This window comes from Pristiophorus japonicus, chromosome 21 (genome assembly GCF_044704955.1).
Source record: "Pristiophorus japonicus isolate sPriJap1 chromosome 21, sPriJap1.hap1, whole genome shotgun sequence".
NCBI classification, from domain to species: domain Eukaryota; kingdom Metazoa; phylum Chordata; class Chondrichthyes; family Pristiophoridae; genus Pristiophorus; species Pristiophorus japonicus.
The window spans coordinates 84,687,950-84,700,288 of NC_091997.1; the positions used below are offsets into that span (position 1 = coordinate 84,687,950).

At 38.8% G+C, this 12,339-nt stretch overlaps 1 protein-coding gene across 3 annotated transcripts in view; it reads right to left on the minus strand.

Annotated features, from left to right (window-relative positions):
• Window positions 1–12,339, minus strand: part of LOC139234157 (fibrillin-1-like) — a 602,997-nt gene that overhangs the window by 122,817 nt on the left and 467,841 nt on the right. For all 3 annotated transcript variants that reach the window (XM_070865155.1, XM_070865154.1, XM_070865156.1), the window contains 8 exons: window positions 9,666–9,788; window positions 8,128–8,250; window positions 6,665–6,790; window positions 6,269–6,391; window positions 5,995–6,117; window positions 4,084–4,245; window positions 3,047–3,115; window positions 2,815–2,940 (listed from right to left, as the gene is read on the minus strand). In XM_070865155.1, coding sequence (XP_070721256.1) covers window positions 2,815–2,940; window positions 3,047–3,115; window positions 4,084–4,245; window positions 5,995–6,117; window positions 6,269–6,391; window positions 6,665–6,790; window positions 8,128–8,250; window positions 9,666–9,788 — 975 coding nt within the window. The remainder of the gene's footprint in view (window positions 1–2,814; window positions 2,941–3,046; window positions 3,116–4,083; window positions 4,246–5,994; window positions 6,118–6,268; window positions 6,392–6,664; window positions 6,791–8,127; window positions 8,251–9,665; window positions 9,789–12,339) is intronic.

Sequence of the window (12,339 nt, forward strand, 5' to 3'; positions counted from 1 at the left end):
TGAGGTCATCAGAACTTGGCAGCCCGTATCCTAACTTGCACCAAGTCCCGCTCACCCATCACCTCTGTGCTCGCCAAACTACATTGGCTCCTGGTTAAGCAATGTCTCAATTTCAAAATTCTCATCCTTGTATACCAATTCCTCCATGGCCTTGCCTCTCCCTATCTCTCTAATCTCCTTCAGCCTCACAACATCCCCCCCAACCCCCTCAAGATGTCTGCGCTCCTCAAATTCTGCCCTCTTGAGTATTCCTGATCAACCATTGGTGGCCGCGCCTTCAGCTACCTAGGCCCCAAGCTCCAGAACTCAAATCCCTAAACCTCTCTGCCTCTCTATCCTCCTTTAAGACACTCCTTAAACCTATCTCTTTGACCTCATCTGCTGTATGTGGTTCGGTGTCAAATTTATTTGTTTTGTCTTATAACACGCCTGTGAAGCGCATTGGGACGTTCTACTACGTTAAAGGTGCTATATAAATACAAATTGTTGTTGTTGAAGGAACAGTGTTCAGCAAAAACAAAAATCTGCATTTTTGTGATTATCAAATTGCAAAACGTATGTCCTGGAAATAAAACACTTCCTGAATCCTGTCTACGAAAGGAGGGATGTACAACGGGTGGTAGCGGATTACTTATCCTAACTTCAATGAAAAGGAAAATTTGTGCGGCGTATAAAACATACTAACCATTTTACGGCCCTGCCAATGTTGAAAGCTCCATCCCCAGTGTTAGCATCAATCACTCAGATCAGATATAGCACGACCAAATACAGAATATACCTTCCTCTCCTCTGACCTTTACTCTAAACTTTGTTGGGCCAATGTAAATTTTTCTACTTCCAAAGGAAGATTGACAATTTAGTGTCAATTATAGGTACTTGTGTGTTGTCAGCTTACACCTACTCAGTGGATTTACAGTATCCAGTTTCATTTCATGAAGGATCCTTACATGTTGCTGAAGGTCTTTTGCGCCATGTTATTGTGTACATGTGTACAGAAGGGTTCCTTAAAGGGGCAGGTCAGGCATTTTGCTGAACATATTTTGGATGAGTACATGTGTAGCAATGTTCCTAGCTGCATTAGCGTTCAAGATGAATATCATAGGCAGTATCTGCCTCCTGTTCTGGCTCTGATTTGGTCTGGCATCCTCCACCATGTATAGCAAGGTTATGGAGCTTGCAGCAAAAAACAATGCTTCTAGACATCATGAGGGAAGCTATTTTGCAAGACTCACTGTGCAGACATCTGAAGTACTGCTTCAGGATGCCAATGTATACTCAATAATGTTTATGGTGGTTGCCTGGGCCTCGCTGTGTCAGTGTTTTTATTCTTCTCATACCTGCTGCAACGGTGTCATAGCTGAAGAGAGTTGCCTTGGTCCCCGAGAAACCACCCTTCAAGTTGCCATTTGTCTTTAACTATGCTTGGCACTGATGGCTGATTTGTGTTTCTGCCTGGAAGTAGCCACTTGACCTGCATGATATTATCATTGTAGTCACAGATCATGTGTATATTAATGGGGTAGAACCAAGTACTGTTCATGCAGCCCACTGCATTACGGATGACCCACGTGAATATGCCAATCATTTCTTATGCTTTAGGAAAAGCAACTGCCTGCAAAATTGTGCAGGCTTGTCATGTTGCTGGTCAGTGGGAAAGGAAATGAAGGTGTTGGCCTTTCTGAATAAGCCAGCAGTCACTTCTTGATGCATCTGTAGACAGCAAATTGGCTGAAATTGCCATCTGACATCTCTGGTAGCTCTACTCTGTTTCCCCACTATTTCCAATGGCATGATAGCAGTGATCGAAATCCCCATTGTACTGAATTTGCTGTCAGGAGTAGCTCCCACTTGGATCCTGAGGTATAAGAATCTGCTTTAGCTCTATCATCCATTTCATACGGGTGCAAGGAGTGTGATGTATGGAGACTGGAAATTTGTAAGCTTCCCTCAATCACCAGTAATCTTAGAAATAACAAGTATAACGTACAATTTAGGCATAATAACGTATAGTGAACCAACATTAATACTACAATTTCAGAATAGGTGGAAATTGAACATGCAATGAGCAATATAATGGTCTCCCCAGATTGCTAGCCAGCTACTGACATTCACCATTATGCCAATAGCAATTCCAGACTACAGATGAATAGGTATCTCCTTAAATGTCTACGTAAACTACATTCAGAACTTAGTACAATCATCTCAGTAATCTCATCATTTAACTCCCTACCATTTTTCTTTTGATAATAGGAACTCTCCATCTTCACCCCAGTTTGTACACCGACTATAGCCTATCTGTTCCCAGGCAACTGCCAATATATTTTTCATCTGGCCACTGAGAATTGCATGAAATGACCCTTTCTGTAGCTTACCTCATTCTGCCAATGAGACATACAAGGGTTTATTCAATGATCCTGTCCTCTCAGTGCTGAGCCTTGCTACAATCAGAGATAGGGTTACAACAATGTCGTCCCAATTTTCCAATCTGTGTCCGTGTGGAAAAGCAGTGGGTTGGAAGTGTTGGATTGCAGAAATTACCCTATGGTCTCTACTCAGCATCGTCTTATAGCCGCACAGCTGAGATCAGGAACTCAGTGCAGCTGGACATTAAGCACACACCCAACCAGCTAGTGGGTCTGTATGCTGTTGTTCCAGTATAGCAAATTATCATGCTGTCAATGCCTTATATCTAATAAATCCTACATGGATCTCCAATGGATTCATATGATCCACAAATACACTAAATAAAGACTAATGAAACATAAGGAAAATATTAAAGCTATAAGTGTGACTGTCACTTTTCAGTAAATATACCTTCACATACTCTGGTTTCTTCATTCAAATAGAAACCACGTGGGCATTCACACTGGAAGCTACCGAATGTGTTGACACATATTCCTCCTTGACAGAGTCCTGGTAATTCTTTACATTCATCAATATCTGTGGAAAGTAATAACAGATAACTGGATGTGCTGTTAACAACACAGGGAGACTATTCACACTGTGATATTCAAAATGTTATTTACAAAAAGGCATGAGCAGTTACCCTCCAAAATAACTGTGATGGGGTTAGGACGAAAACCTTCTCCTCCAGGACAAAGAGTTTTGTAGTCAGCTGTAAAAAAATAACTAGTTCAGTCTGTTATAAGGAACCCAAACATAAATTAAAAATAAATTATACATTTATAAAGCTGTAAGTTAGCAACAAGCATTAAATTCGGAGCAAGTCAAACTATTTTTACTAGTGGACTAATAATTTAAATCCTGGTCAGCTATCTTTTTAAGCTTTGAAATATTACTGTTAAGTTCAGGGAAATTTCTATCTCCCTGGGCAATGTTGTTGTGTTTTCAGTTTGTTCATGTTGACTCTGAAATATACACTCATTTTACAGTAGTGAAGTTATGCAACCATAGATAGCTTCATTACTGTTCACATATACTTACCTACCAACCCTTGATTTGCTCCTATTCTCTTTTAACTCTTTTGCTAATACACTCTACTCTATTTACTCTAAATGTCAAGATTAAAAGTATTCTTTTGTTTTAATTATTCTACTTTCATGCCCATTTTGGAGATGGGGGCATTTTATTTAAAAAACAGTTTTCATTGGTTGAAAACTGGGTGTAAAAGGGGGATTGAAAGCCTAAATTTTGGAGACTGACTTTTTTGTAACTCGACCATTAACATTTAAAAACACATCCTATCCTGGAAGGATTGCTATTGTGGGTCACTATACCCATTGCTGGATGAGTAAATACATCTGCAGTGTTCAAACCGTACATTTGCAATCAAAAAAATATATGATCTGAAGAGTGGGATCATAAAGCTTTCCAACATTTAGAACCATAACTACAAAGGAAATGACATCTCTTTGCTACACTTCCATTACCATAATACTTATTTTGTAATTTTAGTGAGTAAGCTATATTATAAAGAGAACATACAACAAAATAGTGACAAACAGATTTGTTAATTACCCGTCAATAAACTGATACAATATTCTTAAACACTTTTGAAACACTGAGTTACTTCTCAAAGAAAGTAGATATAAAATAGCTTAAAAGCATCCTCTGAACTCTTACATGAATTGATAGAGGGACATAGCTCACACGGAAAGCCCCAAGCTCTGCCCAAGGAACAGCAACAAGATGCTCTTGAAACTCCAACTCCAATCTCATTGTTGCAAGAAAGGGTGTTATCTCCACGTAATGAATATTCCAAGAAGCACTTTCCCAAGCGAGGATCTATGTAAAATAAAATACATTCATTCATTCATTCATTTTGCTACTGAAAACATATAGGGGCCGAAATTGGTGAAATTCATGGTCCGCCCGCTTTTCGGCGGCCCCCGGGCAGTGCGTCATATTTTATCGCCTGCTGGGGCCGAGTGAGCGGGAATTTCATCCCATTTTTCTCGGCAGTAAGCCGAGCGAAGTGCAGCCGGTGGTGTGTAGCAGAGGAGGCCTTTTCACTCGGGAATCTTCGGCTCCCAAGTTGTGCGCATGCGCACAGCTCTCAAGTTCTGCTCCCTGAGAGGCACCGACAAGAGACCAGAGATTGCTGGCCTGAGAACACTGTGTGGGGGGGGGGGGGTGGTGGGAGAAAGATCGTGTGGGGCGGCCTGATATCGCTGTGGTGTGGGTGGGAGGGACTGGGGTGGAGCTGGGAGAGACTGAGGTGCGAGAGACACTAATAACATTTTTATTATAATTCATTAATAAAGGGGTAAATAAGTCTTTATTAGACCATTTATATTATTGTCTAACACTAGAAAATATTACAATCCATTTAAAAATACATCAAACTGTGGAGAACTATAAAGATCTGTGTAATATCAAACAAACTTGTCAGCTCTGTGTACATACTTGCCCACTTAAGATCCACTTAAATGCACCTTCTCCAGGATGGTATGCAATTCCTGTGGTATGTCATGAATTTTGCACTTTTGGGCAGTATGTCGGCGATCTGCATGGGCGGGCGGTGTGCATACCGCCCGGCGGTGTGTCACTGATGAATTTTTCACTGGCCGGTATGTCGGCGATAAGTAGGTGTTTTTTCACCAAAATTGCATTTTTGGGTGGTAAGCGGGTAGTGGACAGTATGTTGATGAATTTTGGGCCGTAAGTAGTTTGTAGAAGGAAAATGTCTTTGAAACACATTCTGCATATTGCTCACTAGGGATTTCCAAGATTAGCTGTGGTCTATGAACATTATATTACGATTACGTTAGTTAACTGGCTAATTGGTTCTTCTAAAATTGTATGCATAAATCTAATAGTGAGCAGCAGCTTTACTGTTAACATAGTTAATACTGAAGAACTACTTAAAATTGAATGAATGAGTCAGAAATTAATCACAGCTTTAAAATGCTGCTGCATGCATAGACCTGGAAAAGGCACTGTTAAAAGTCACCAACTAGCTCAACCATGATGATAAATAAGTACACAGCTTTAACTTTCCTTTTTCAATTTTATTCACTCCTACATCACCTATCCCAAGAAAATGGCATTTGGCACCTAATCTGATTCTATCACAAGCCACCACCACATACTGCTCTCAAATAAGTGATCTGAAAAGTATATTTTTCACCCATTCTACTCTCTTGGTTCTTTATGCAGTCTATAGTATCCCGAGAGGTTGGGTTGTATGCCTGCTCCCAGGCTACCTAGTGTTACTCTGAAATCTGCCATTAGGAAGGGCATGAGTGTGGCTTCAGCATAACTCTCCATCACAGAATTTTCATCCTCCCTGTGGCGATGCATCCACCTTTGTTTGAAATGGCTTGAAATGGCAAGATACCAGTAACTATCCACACATAGGAATGAACCCACATCCAACACTCCACAGCATAAGGTATTAGAGCTCACTAATAATTTTCCTGCAAAATGTGCAGTTTTCTCCTGTTTATTGCAGGTAACTTTGGGGCAATTACTGAACTATCACCACAATCCTAACTGTTCAATGCAATTGATTTATAATTAATTGTAACGTACCAACACACCCCACACCGGTTGGGTTCAGCTCAAATTCAGACGGGCAGTTGCAGACGTAGCTTCCAGGGGTGTTAACACAAATTCCATTGATACAATTAACTGGATCTGCGCACTCATTGACATCTGTAAAAGATTTCCAAAATTATCTAGATAATGTTTTCTAGTAATGTCTGAAATCACTTGAAACTTTCATTACTTAGTTATTTTGTTGCTCCAAATATCTGAGAAATAATGTAACAATGACAATATTTACCATATGAAAACAAAATTTTACCTGTGCAGTTGCCGCCACTCCTGTCTAGCTCATAACCCAAATCACATTCGCATCTGAAGAGTCCTGGAAGATTCTGGCATCTTCCAAACACACAAATGTCAGGGAGTGAGCATTCATCAATATCTGGAGAAAACGTCATAAAGAACTCACTGAAAATAACCTTTTAAAATATATTGGAAGTGCTTATTTTTTTAAATACAAGTCGTCCATTTATGCTATCATTAAAAAAATTGAGATACACAGATGTTGATATAATGGAAAACATTTCAGCTAAATTACATTTATGGGGCAGGGCAAAACAGGGCTTTAACACTATAGCTTGCTACAAAACTGTTATCTCAGGAATGACTAATAAAATAGAAAAGAGAATCACAGTTATAGTTAGATGACACGTACCTTGACATGCCCTGCCATCTTCAGTCGGTGTGAAGCCCATGTCGCATTCACAACGGTAACTTCCAGGTGCGTTTAAGCAATGGCCATTCTCACAAAAGTTTACATTTTCGGCACATTCGTCAATGTCTGTCACACAGGGGGGGGGGGGGGGGGACGGGCGGAAGAGAAAAGATAAATTATTGAAAACACTGAATTCCTATATTTTATATGTATAAAAACTGCATAGTACATTTTATTCTGATAGCCTCATGTACTTCCAGCAGGGATTGCTGGACAGCCATCATAATGGGAATCCTGGTCCATTTTCTCCTTCGTATCCTGTGTACTGAGGCCAATTTTAGTGTCCTTAATGCTTCCCAGCTTAGATCAGTTAATTTATCTCAGATCATGGACCAAGCCTGGAATCTTCCTGGTCTGTGTGGCTCACTGTGGGATTAGGGAAGCCCAAGATGATGTTTTCAAAATCAAGAGATGTCATCATGTGATTACTATCAAGCCATGTTTTCAAATAATGCCCAGAAACCTTTTGCACAACTTTTCAGGGTCAATAATTCTTTTGAGTGCTGGAATTTTAAAGATGACATTTAAAATAATGGGGATTATGAACAGATTCAAGACATGGTTCTACATAGTACTGTTGTTGATATGTTCAATCTAAGAAGAAATCGAATAATCTATTACAGTTTATTGATCCTGAGCAGTAAATATTAACTTGAGGGAAAAGAATGGCCGTCAGTCTATATTAATATTAATTTTTATGACAAAGAAAAATGACATCCACAGTAACATCACTTGTTTCTATCCTACAATCACTCTGATGCTGAGGCTCTTATCTACAACTTTGTTACCGCCAAGCTCAACTATTCCAGCGCTTACCTCGCTGCCCTTTGAAGTTCAATCCTGCATAATCTATAGCTTATCCAAAACTGGAACTGCAATGTCCTATCATCCTCGTCCTTGCTATACTCCTTGGTACAACATATAAAATTCATATTCCTCATAACTATCTACAAGTCCCTCCACAGCCATATCCCCGCCTCCCTCTACAAACTCCTATCGCTCTATGTGCTTCTATGACTTTGGCATTTTCTGCTTTTGCTTCAATCAGAGCTTTTAATCGTCTTGAACTACATTCTGGAAGCCTCCTTGTTCAAGTATTTCCTCAAACTTATGTCTTTGATCACCTCCTTTAACTTTCATCCCATCAATGTTCAGTTTCAGGTCTGAGAAGTGCTTTGGGCCATTTATTATACTAAAGGTGCCATTTAAGTGGAAGCTTTGGCTGCAATTATAACTTTAATAGACAAGAATCCTTAATTTGTCTACTTTAATGTTAAGTCTTGTGAAATAAGAAAAAACAAATTATTAAGAGACAAACACATGAATGAATTATATCAATAAATGTTGAGGTCATGCAGGATAATGAGCAAAAATAAAAAAATGTATTTCATCTTTGGACTTACCTGTACAAAACATGCCATCACCACTGTAACCCTCTTTACACATACATCGGTACGACCCATCTGTGTTCATGCATTCAGCAGTGGAGCTGCACTTATGGGTTCCATTTGAACACTCATCCACATCTTTGCAAATAAAATGATACATTGCCAGTGAGAAAAGCATTCACAATAATGGACCTGAAATTGCACTCAGAGGCTTCCTACGGGCAAATGCCTTCGAACCGCAAGTACAATCTGCACTTACCTACTGCCTCTGGACCGACGAAGACGCGCTCACCTGGGCCTCCAGGCGTACACCTACAGAAAGGATTCCAGGGGTGCATGTGGTGCGCATGCGGTTCACAAGTGTTCCTGGGATTACATGGATCGGCCGAACCAATCAAAAAGGGGATTCCCAATATGCTAATAGGAATTCCCTTTACGTATGGAATCTCCATAAGCATATTAGGAATCCTTTAAAAAATGCATTTTCACACAATCTAAATAAAAATAAATCATTACATGTTTAAAATTAATTAAAATACAATTTAATTGAATATTTAAAACAAAAATTACATTTTTTGAAAAATAAATTCAAACATTTTTAAGGGGCCAAAAATAGCAACTAATTTTAAATATTTTTCAATGTTTCAATGATTTAAAAAAATGATATAAATATTTATTTAAACCCTTACACTGGTAAAAGGCAGCCCTACGCCTGTTTTTACCAGGTGTAAGAGTTTTGTGGGCATTCGCTGGGTGGTAGTTGGGCAAATAGCCCAACTCTCCCCCAGCGAATGTCCATTTCCTGCACATGCGGATGATCTGTCAAGCTGAAACTTGACAGATTCCAAGTTTTCATGCGTTTACGACTGCGTGCGCTGGTCGTGGGATCCGTAAAATCAGGGCCAGCTAAATGGTTTCAGAATTCCTCTGACTACTTGCAACATTCATTCTGATGAGTACATATTTCAGTCCATTTTGTCATCAAATACAAAATTAATCTTTAGAGGAATTTGATCTAATTTAGAATTGAGATTGAGCATTGAAGTTCAGTCTGGAGTTTTATAATAGTTTAAAGGTAAGGACCAGTACCAATTATGGTACTACCCCCTACGGATATAAAACTTTTGAAGCTCCATGTTGCATGTTAATGCTATTAAAGTGTAATTGATCCATGATTGTAATGATTTCATAAACTATAAAACAATGAAGATACTATTTGAGGCAAGATGCCTGACTGCTGTATGCAGCAAAGCTTTCAATACTAAACATTTCAATTCTGTGCTGGGAACTAAGCTTAATAACACATCTAGAGGCCTCTCATGATCTGGGCACCACTTGCATCATTCTCTGTTCACTTCTAGTAGGGCTGTAGTGGTCTTTATATACATATAAGCAATAACTCTTCGAAATATTCAAAAGTAATTTTTTGTTTGTAAAAAAAAAACAGGGCCAGCTGTTAAGAATAAATTTGAAATGAAGTTGTCAAGAAAGTGTACATCTTTCCCGTTTGTTCATAATTAAATCTTTTTGTACATTAACAAAAATATTCTTACCAGAACATTTGATGCCATTTCCTGACCAGCCATCTGCACACGCACACCTGAAGCTTCCTGGCGTATTTGTACATATAGCATGTCTGTCACAATTATGCGCACCAATCTCACATTCGTTAATATCTGTAACAGAAAAAAATTCCAGTGAAAAAATATAAAATAAAAAGGTAAGGCAATAGGTTGTGTTAAAGGGTATATACTTACCACTTAGTGGGTGAAATCTTACATATAGTTTTAGATCCTATTTAGTTAAAGAGGTACTGCGTTTATAAAAAGGTTTTTACTTTTTTTATTTAGAGAGGAAACTTTTGTCATGATACCACACCACAATGAAGCAGTAATTCAGTTCAACAAGGTTTGTCATTGTGTTGGTAAATAAATGCAAAGAAGTTTTCCAAACACTTTTTCATGATGGTAATATCCTTTTAAAATAATTTAGATTACATTTTCAAATGTACTTTAACAAACCAATAATGATAATAATGGAATTTGTACTTTAACAAACCAATAATGACAGTAATGGAATTAGAGGAAATACATTTATTTGAGGTGTTATTTTTAAGCATATTTTATTACTACCACTATTTTATTGCTATATATTCTATAATTTTTACTACACTTCATTATTAGTTCACTTCCTCCCTGTTATTTTACTCCTTGTCTAAATAGCTACCTGCAAGGAAAGATAAACAGGTCTCAGATTACTCTTGGACTTTCAGGTACAAAACATGTACAATCAGTTTAAGAACAGGAAAAGGCCATTTTTCTTATCTTCCAGATCTGTCCATTATTGTTAGTTGCTGGATGAGGCATTTCAATCTTTCATGTCTATTTACCATTTGTGCCATTTAGCACTTAAGACCTTATATCTACCAGACTCAAGGGTTAAATCTAAGCCCATGGTCAATAGTTGACCCCAAATTCAGAAGTGTTTTACATTTTTAAAATTAGTCGATTGATTCATTACTTACTACTTTAAGTGATAATTTACTTCATAAGTTAAAACTTAGGTACTAGAAAAGCTGGCTGTACTTAAAGTTAAGTCAAGTCACCAAATAGGATGCATCCCAGGATGCTGAGGGAGGTTAAAGAGCAAATCACAGAGTTTTTGGCCATAATCTACCAATCCTCCTTGGATATTGGGGTGGTGCCAGAGGACTGGAAAATTGCAAATATTACACCCTTGTTCAAAAAAGGTTGCAAGGATAAACCCAGCAACTACAGGTCAGTCAGCTTAACCTCGGTTGTTGGGAAGCTTTTAGAAACGATAATCAGGAATAAAATTAACAATCACTTGGATAAGAGTGGAAAACCAGCATGGATTTGTTAAAGGTGAATCATGTTTAACTAACTTTATCGAGTCTTTTGATGAGGTAACATAGAGAATTGATGAGGGCAATGTAGGTGACGTGTATATGGATTTCCCAAAGGCGTTTGATAAAAGGGCCACCTAATAGGCTTAACGCCCATAGAATAAAAGGGACAGTGGCAGCAAAGATACAAAATTGGCTAAGTAAACAGACAGTAGTGGTGAACGGTTGTTTTTCGGACTGGAGGAAGGTATATAGTGGTGTTCCCCAGGGGTTGGTACTAGGACCACTGCTTTTCCTAATATATATTAATGATTTGGACTTGGGAGTTCAGGATACAATTTCAAAATTTGCAGATGCCACAAAACTTGGAAGTATAGTGAGCAGTGAGGAGGATAGTGATAAACATCAAGAAGACATAGTCAGGCTGATGAAATGGGCAGACATGTGTCAGATGAAACTTAACACAGAAAACTGCGAATTGATACATTTTGGTAGGAAGAACGAAGAGAGGCAATATCCCGAAAAGGTACAATCCTAAAGGGGGATACATTTTGTTAGGAAGAACAAGGAGAGACAATATAAACTAAAGGGTACAATACTAAAGGGGATGAATGAACAGAGAGACCTGGGGTTATATATGCACAAATCGTTGAAGGTGGCAAGGCAGGTTGAGAAAGCAGTTAAAAAAGCCTGTGGGATCCTGGCCTTCATGAAGAGAGGTATAGAGTACAAAAGCACGGAAGATCTGATGAGCCTTAATAAAACACTGGTACGGCCTCAACTGGAGTAGTGTCCAATTCTGGGCACCGCACTTTTGGAAGGATGTAAAGGACTTTGAGAGGGTGCAGAAAAGACTTACGAGAATGATTCCAGGGATGATGGACTTCAGTTACATGGATAGACTAGAGTAGCTGGAATTGTTCTCATTAGAGCAGTTAAGATCGAGATGAGATTTGATAGAGGTATTCAAAATCATGAGTGGTCTAGACAGAGTAGATAGAGAGAAACTGATTCCATTGGCGGAAGGGATCGAGAACCAGAGGACACAGATTTAAGGTGATTAGCAAAAGAACTAAAGGCAATATGAGGAAAAACTTTTTACATGAGTGGTTAGGATCTGGAATGCACGGCCTGAAGTGGAGGCAGACTCAATCATGGCTTTCAAAAGGGAATTGGATAAGTATCTGAAGGGAAGAAATTTGCAGGGCTACAAGGAAAGGGCGGGTGTGTTAGACTAGTTGAAGTGCTCTTGCAGAGAGCTGGCACTGGCTCGATGGGCCGAATGGTTTCCTTCTGTGCTACAACCATTTTATGATTCTATATTCCCCATTCATATCTCTATGATGCATCACACACAGTAC